Below are 8,403 nucleotides of genomic sequence, written 5' to 3' on the forward strand. Positions count from 1 at the left end.
AAACACGAGTTTGGACATCACAGGCCCACTTACACGTGGACTTTTATCGGCAAGTACTGTCAGTGCGGCCTCCTCACAATTTTCTCAACGTTCTCCGTTCTCCAGTTTGCTTTCTTGTAAGAACACAGGGCAGGATATGTGTGATGTACAAGTCACGTGTTAGCCGGCTCCGGTCAAGAGGAGGCTGCTGGCAGGTAAGTGTGAAGGGAGCCCAAAGTCGCCCTCGGATTTCCGACTGCCTGGCGGTCAGTGCCCCCCACCCCTGCGTTGTTCAAGGGTCAACTGCACTTGGCATTTCCTCGCACATCCGAACTCTCCTGCCTGCAGGCCTTTCCGCGTGTGGCACCCCCTTCACCTGGAACGCACTGGGACCCCCTGAATGGCTCCGACGTGCCCTGACCCCGTGCACACACTCAGAGCAGTGTGGGGGCAGCGCTGCGCATCCACACCTCGCAGCCGCCCCACTTCGCAATCATCGCGCAGGTGACACTCCGTGGCAATTGTCTACTTACAGGTGTGAGCTCCCTGAGGGGAGGGACGACATCCAGCCCCCCACTGCACCCCAGGATCCACAGAGGCGTCTGCACGGGCTGCATCGGGCTCCCAATAAGCACCTCTTGGCCGAGGGAGGAGATGGAGTCCTGGGGAAAGAGAGAGGGCACGTTTTACCGGGATGGACGCCCCGTGGAAGCAGGGACGTTGCTCGGTTCACGGCTGTGCGTGGAGATCACACGTAGGCCTGAGCTGTCTTCGTGGGTCTTGAGGGAGCCAGGTTCTGTCCCTGGGGGCAGCAGCGGCACGGGGGCCACCCTGCCCCGGGCTCAGACCTGAGCTGCGCCCCTCGCAACCCAGTGCCTCGTCATCCTGAGTCGTTTTGTCTGCCATTGACAGGCCTGTTAAGGTGATTAAACGTCTCAACGTTTGCAAAGCAATGAAACAGTGCGGGTTATGGAGTCAAGACCACGGGAGTGTTTGCTGGAGGAAATACAACAGTCCCACGAGATGGAAACCTGAGAACTGCTGCGTGTAGTTGACAGAAGAAGTAGATGATAGGAAATGTTACAGAAAGCTCCGCACGCAACCAACTGAAAATAGCCACACAATTCCACAGACGGGGTGGAAGGTGGCTGGGGCTGAGTGTGTCACGACGGGTAACGTCCAAAACTGACAACCCAGGAAATACAGGTTTCCCCACGAATATTGGCACATGACAGTGACTGCCAGGAGAACCGGAAGCTCCGAGAGGGAGGCAGCCATGAGGGGGGACAGTGGGATGGACGGGAAGGGGGTTCTCGGTGCTCACAGGAACCCTTCTGTGCCATTTAAACTTCTGACCATGCTCACGTATTCCTTTGATAAAATAAAAACACGTTTATAATAACTGCGCAGAAAAAAATGAATGGGAAGTACCCATGATGGTCTTCAAATACTTTTAATTTATCTTCAAACTTGTAAGACCCTGACAGGATGCACCTGGGCTCAGGGAAGTCCCAGGTACGATGTCCTGGGAAGAGAGACCCCGACACCATCACTCAGCTTCATGAGGCCAGGACTTTGGGGGACATCGGGGAACGTTGGGGGACGTCCGTGCCTGAGACCAGGCTGAGACCAGCGACCTCATGCTCTTCACTGAGTCTGTCTCGCTCCTGCTCAGTCTTCTCAAAGATTTCATCATAGTGACAGTGTCATCGTATCAAACCAGAGAATAAAATACGACATCCATACAATCACAGTGGGGGGACCTCCTGGTCACGACAGAAAATATGGAGCGACATCTTCTACAAGTACATCAACTAAGAGCACAGCTTCCAGGCATCTCCATTAATAAAAATAATTCAGAATTGCGTATAAACTCGGAACTCCCTGTAGAGAACATTCCGATATGGTCGGTCGTCCTGCTCTCTGTGTTTTCTGTCATGGGGACACGTCTGTGTCCTCTCCTCCCCGGTGCCATCGGCTGGTTTACATCTCGGTCTCGTCTCCGAGTTCCCGGAGGGCAGAAATGGCATTTCACTTCTCTCGGTTTGCCTGAGCATGACACGGAACCTGTCCCACATAAAGGACTGAAAAATGTCTGCTGAATCAAACCTGTGATCCACACAGTTTATTCTGTGTTATATATAACTTGAGAAATAAAGAATAGAATAAAGGAAATCATGTGAAATGTTCTTTCTCCCATTTATCTAACAAATAAGAACCACCCCCCCAGTCTATACTGGACACTGGGGAGGTGACATAAATAATATACACAAGTCCCCAAAATTTGAAAACACGTATTCCTAAAGATATATGTATCCCCTAGTTCATCGCAGTATTATCCACAATACCTGAGACATAAGAGACAACCTAAGTGTCTTTCAGCAGACGACTGGGTGAAGATGTGGTACATAGATACAGTGGAATACTACTCAGCCATGAACAAGATGAAATACCTCCATTTGCAACAACAACACGGATGGATCTTGAGACCGTCATGCTCAGTGAAATAAGTCGGGCAGAAAAGGGCAAGAATCATCTGATTTCACTCATGTGGGATATAAAACAAAAAGCAGCAAGCTGAAAAATAAAAACAAGCTCACAGATACAGAAAACAGTACGGCGGGTCCCGGGGGCAGGGAAGATGGGAAAGGGGGTCAAACACTCGGAGATGGAAGGAGACCAGACGCCACACAGTACACGGGCGCCACATGATAAGAACGTGCGCCTAAAGTTCATGTACCGTGATTAACCAAGGTTACCCCAATAAACTTAATAAAAAAGGATGGCTACAGAAAAATGAAGGAACAAGCAGCTTCCAGTCTGACTGCAGGGGGCCATGAGGAGCCCGGACAGGCCAAGGAGCAACTTCGCTGCAAACTGGTGTGTCTCGGGTCAAAGGGAAGCAGGAGATGACACAGACATACCAGGGAGGGGCCGAGGCCATTACAACAACTATACGTACAATCCTAGATTGTCTCTTTGAATGGAACTGAAACCCAGTAACCCTCATGGGTATGATTAGCAGACTCAGGTCCTACCTAAACGAATTCAAAACCTCCAGTTACTTAGTTCAAAGTCACATTCACTATGCGGTTAGAAGTCCCAGGGGTCACACACGCCACCTTCAATACCAGGTAAGTTCACAAGGTGTGCGCACCTGTCCCCTTCCACGTACCTCATCAAATTATCACCTCCTGGAAGCCTCCAAGGTCCGGGAGACGTTTGAGAAACACAGATGTGCGTTCGATCAGGAAACCGTAACCCTCGTCTCCTACGGCTTTGCTGTGTCCCCCACCACTTCCACAGAGCAAGTTCTTTTAGTCTCAGTATTTGTTTTAAGACCAGATTTGGAGATTACGGCGGGCAAATGGCACTGAGGAAAGGTGGAAGCCGTATTTGGCCAGGAGGCAGGTCTGCAGGGTTTCCGCTCTGGTCCCTGGCTGGGTAACTGGAAGCGAGCTGCCCTCAGTTACCCTCTGGGAGACCTTGACATTGCCGAGGACTGGACATCAGTCAGGACTCTGTCTTCCCCCGAGACCGTCAAGGCCTGGACCGGCCTTACTATTAAGAGTCAGATGGAACTGGACATACGTACATCACCAGCTCCTCGGAGAGCAGAGCCACGAATGTGAGTCAAGTCACCAGTTAACGACAATATGACACAGTATGAGTCTGGGTGTTAAGTGGCCAGAAGAACACCCAACTAAAACTTCACTGCTAATCATGATCACGTTCAAGAAACGTTCCAGGTGACAGAGTTAGGGTGAGAAAAGCAGAAAAGCATGACTCGGATGACAAGTAAAGTAGGTGACGGTTACAGAAGCCACAGAAAGACAGCAGGACCACCGCCTAGCCGGACAGCATTGGCTTTTATCTGAATAAAACATCTTTGCACCAAACGTCCAACCTAAGCTACCCTGACAGATAAAGCAACTGACAAGCCTGCCTTTTTTTTCCTTCTCTATGAGATCAAATGAAACAGAAAGAAGAGACTCTTCTCCAAGTCCCACGAGAGTGAAGCCGCTCTTTAAGCGGTGGCCCCTCAGAAGGGGAACCACATGACAGCTGGAGTTTCCCCTTATTCCACAAAGAGAACCCCACCGTGAAGGCGGGGGTCACCTGTGGCTTGTGGGCAGAGAACTATAGCTTTCACCTCTCGCAAAAACTGCCCCGACTCCCCGCCCATCACAGACACCATTGTGGGGGGAGATACAGTTGGGACAGAAACAGAACGTAAATGACATGCCACCCACCCCAATACACAATGAACAGACTTTGGGACGATTCCTAGTAATAAATATTTATTAATTAGAGCAGCTAAGTGAATAATAAAGATATAAAAAATAAAAATACAAGAAAATAATCTGGCACAGGCAGTACGTTCAGAAAAGGTGGGTGTAATTTAATGAGTCCATGAGCTTGTAAACAGAAATCGGCCAGACAAACCCACTACCGAGCCCGGGCCACCGCGGTGCTGGTGGGCTGCTGGGTCCCCGCGGGCTTGCTCTGGTTGGTGTCTCTTTTGTTGTCCATGGTTTCCACTGCTTTCTTCACCCACTCGACTTTGGGGTCGGCACAGACTTTGAGGCCACGTCTGGTGATAAATCTGCCATGTAAGGAAAAGCCAGGCCACGTTAGTCCCGTCCTCAAAGCCTCGGGACCAGGAGTTCAGATCTGACCAGCTGCAGAAGCTCCTGCAGGGATCACTGAACCCTGAGAGCATACACGAGACCCCCTCTTCTGCCGTCTGTGTTAACAGGAGAGAAGAACGCCCCCAGGTGGCGCCCGGCCAAGACTCCCAGGCCCCTGCTCTCGGCAGGGCTACCTGACGCCCTCAATCAACTGGACGGTTACGACACATCAGCTCCTTTCTGAAACCTGAATGCGCCCATCCCACTGTCTGAACAAAAGGGGACCACTGTGATTTCTCTGGGCAAAGTTGTGGTCACATGTTGGGAAGAGCTGCTATTCTGGCGATGGGATCTGGACAAGGAACCGTGCCATTTCAGCCAGTTTCTGACAGGCTCCCTTGAGATATGGCAACTGACACAACGTGGCACCCACACCCCAACACACCCTCTGAAAGGTGGGGGGGGGCAGATTTCCACGCGGGGGTGGCTCAGGGTCAAATCCGACCTGAACCGGCCCTCCCTGAGCCCCGCCCTCCGGATGGGCACAGTGTTCCTCTGGTTCCCATCAGAGTTTCCGTCTCAGCTACATCGGAAAGGAGAATGTTCTCTATCCGGCTGCCCCGTGTCTGCCACAGCCCTTACGTGGTGCTGGGCAAAGGCACGGTGGGTACGAAAACAAGGGGGCTGCTGGGTCAGTGCAGGGCTCGCTCCACCCGTGTGGACCCATCTTCCCTGAGCAGGGCAGCGGCTCCCTGTGCTGAGGTCCCGGGCCCCGGCTCCGGGGACAAAAACTCACATAACTGCGCGCACGGGCCCCTCCCGGATGGTGTAGGTCTTGATGTTTCGCACGGGCAGGCGCCGGGACGTCAGACTCACACAGATTCTCTGCTCCAGGACTTCACTTCCCACACCTGGCGAGGAAAATCAGGCAGACCGAGAAATGAAATGTCGTTTTGAGCAGCGCAGACCCGATAGCGTTACAAATAAAACAGCAAGGAGTCGGGTGAGGAGGGGCAGCCTGAGGAAGGCGACACTCAACAGCGGGGAGACCTCCTGTTTGGGACGGAATGAAGTGAGGCGCTCTCGTGTCAGACACTGAAATGCGAGGGCCAGAGAGGAAGCAGCTCATAGGAATTCGTCCTGGACAGAAAAGGCCCACAGGGAACCAGACGTTTCCATCTGGGGAGCCATCTTACGTGAGTCAGAAGGAAAAAGAACTTGGGAGAGTCAATGCTACTGAGGGTTTGGTAAAGGTTTCTAAGTCCGGATTTTCTCCTAAACTGAAGAGACTGGCATTTGCTTCGCAGGGAAATATTCAGCTAAAAAGCATGCAAGGAACACCAAAGGGGAGGGCAAGTTTGACCTACAGTGCGGCTGGTACCAGGGGGCTCTCTGGAAGCCATGGGGCCAGACCGAAGGTGCCCGCCAACCTGGCCCCTTCCCTCTCCGCCTTCCCATCTCCCCAATTTACTCTTCAATACTGAACTGCCTCTGAACCCAATGTGTCTACTTCAGAAACAACATTTTCTCTGGGGAATAGCCTACGAGGAACCCCCAGACCCAGAGAACCCGACTGGCATCTAAATCCCTGAGCCTCCTGAGTCTCAGCCACATGTGCATGTCTGCGTTACGGGGGAAGACGTCACTGTGTCACCACCGGCAGAGCTGACTCAAAGCTCAAATTGCCTCGCTCCCTGGTTGCGCATAAGCGGCTCAGGCCAGCGGGACACGAGGGGGTCGCTGAAGCAGAAAACTGGGGAATCGGAGCCCGGAGTCCGAGCTGCTCCTCGGTCTCCAGTGGAGCACCATCTCCTTTCCCAACCCCAGGATGCCAGCCAAGTGGCCTGTCTATGGGGACAGCCGAATGCCAGCTGCACTGCCAGATGGGGCCTCACATACTTGTCTTACACTTTTTGGGTCTCCTCAACAGTTTTCATTTTGCCCACAATTACTGGGAGTTCCTGACTTTGCCACCTGTAGTCATGAACACCCTTCGGGATCTGTGATCAGAGAATCTGCCGTCTCGATAACAAGTCTGCCAATGAGGAGGCAGTGAGCAGAGTTCGCTGCCACAGGAATGACACCCAAAGGACAGTGTCTCCTGATCCCAAGCCACAGTCGGGAGAAAAAAATCCTCCAGGAAACTCGGCTAGAACACGCAGGGAAGGCTCAGGGTAGCTCGTCTCCTGGGAGCCTCCTACAGATTTGTGTGACTGCACATCAGACATCAGTCTACTGCTCAGCACTTATCCCACATGGTCTCTCACAACCTCAGGATATTTATCGTAGACGGGAGCAGCATTCAGAACAGTGATCGTAAATCCTCCCATGAACTTGAAGGTGGTGTTGATTTCCTCGTAGGGAGGTGCGTGCTTCCAGTGTTTCTGGTCAACAGCAAACACCGATTTACTCCTGAACGTACCCCCTCTGCCTCACCCCAACATGTGCCTGGACTCTCAAAGCTTTGGAGACTTTACCAAGACCGGTATAGCACAGGCCAAAGCGACTGAGGCATGACAGCTGTCCCACTGTCTGCCAGCTAACATTAATCAAGAATCTGCTAAGCGATCCTCAGACTGAATTCCTTTTGAGCCCAGGGGAGAGTATCTGTTACTGTAGTCAATCTACAGGTAACTAAGTCTAGGCCCAGAGAGATGAAGAGATTTATCCCAAAACACCTGATTAGGAAAAGGAGGCCAAGTTCTGTCTTTGGAAGCCTCAAGGTCCCCTAGAGTCGCAGTCATCATTCCCATTTTGCACATGGGAAGTCCGAGGCTTGCCTTGGGGAAAGCATTCTACTCCAGCCAAAGCCTGAGTCCAAATCAAACCGTATGCCCACCTGCCTGCCTATCTGCTCCTTATCCCAGGAACAGCCTTTTGACTTACCTTCCACGACATGGGTGGTGAGGCAGCAGATGCCAAGGAGGGCCAGGACTAGAGCTCGCATGGCTGCGGTGCTGCTGGGCTGAGCTGGGCTGAGCTGGGCTGAGCTGGGCTGAGCCAAGAGAGGATGAGCTTCTGGTGCTGCCGAGTCTCTTTTATCCCGACGATGATCAATGCACTTCCTGTGGTATGAGGGGGCTCCTGAGGTGGGTGTGCAATCGTGGAAAGTCTTTGCAACGTTGATGCTTTTTCTTTTTTGAAAAAAAAATTCCCCTACTCATGCGAACCCCGCCCCCTGTGGCCTTTTCCTCTTCACCTGTGGTTAATGCACCAGTGAAAGCAACCTTATGGGTACAACAGATGCGGTTGTCTCCTCTGCTGCCACCAGCCTCAGCTCAAATCTTCCGCTGCTCCTGCAGACGGGCCCCGGGCCCTGTCACTGTCCCCAGCGTGCGGACGGTGTAAAGGAAAGGTGGTCACGGTGGTCCTCAGTTCCCTCCTATGTCACATGACGCTGGCTGTGACATGAGGTTTCCACTGGCAGGGATCACAGGCCCTGAGACCACGCACGGTGACCCCCTTCTGGAGGGGAAGGGACACAGCTGCCACCCCCCACTGCTCCTGCCTTTGTCTTCTGCTCCGTCTCACTTCCCTCCTCGTCCCTTGTTCACGTTCACCGCCCTCCCCAGGGACTCGAGAGACATTAAAATCACAGCGTTTGGAGCACGTCTGGGGGCGCACTTCCTGCACGTCAACTTTATACATGTATACCTTCTAAACAGCTTCGGGGAAGTTGTCCTGACATGAACATTACTTTGGCGAGAACGAGGGAGACAGAATTGTCTGTAATGTACCGTTCTGAGTCTTCATTCTCCATGTTTTTCCCGTGAGTCTCTACGGGTAAACCTAT

At 52.5% G+C, this 8,403-nt stretch overlaps 1 protein-coding gene across 1 annotated transcript; it reads right to left on the reverse strand.

Moving 5' to 3' along the window:
- Positions 1–4,272: 4,272 nt before the first annotated feature.
- On the reverse strand, positions 4,273–7,733 carry LOC119065366 (lymphotactin-like). The gene is made up of 3 exons (XM_037167367.2): positions 7,497–7,733; positions 5,407–5,521; positions 4,273–4,585 (listed from the first exon to the last, which is right to left on the reverse strand). The coding sequence occupies exons 1-3, from the start codon at positions 7,555–7,557 to the stop codon at positions 4,429–4,431; spliced, it is 333 nt and encodes a 110-aa protein (XP_037023262.1). The 5' UTR covers positions 7,558–7,733; the 3' UTR covers positions 4,273–4,428.
- Positions 7,734–8,403: the final 670 nt, after the last annotated feature.

This window comes from Artibeus jamaicensis, unplaced genomic scaffold (assembly GCF_021234435.1).
Source record: "Artibeus jamaicensis isolate MK-2021 breed Jamaican fruit bat unplaced genomic scaffold, CSHL_Jam_final scaffold_625, whole genome shotgun sequence".
NCBI classification, from domain to species: Eukaryota; Metazoa; Chordata; class Mammalia; order Chiroptera; family Phyllostomidae; genus Artibeus; species Artibeus jamaicensis.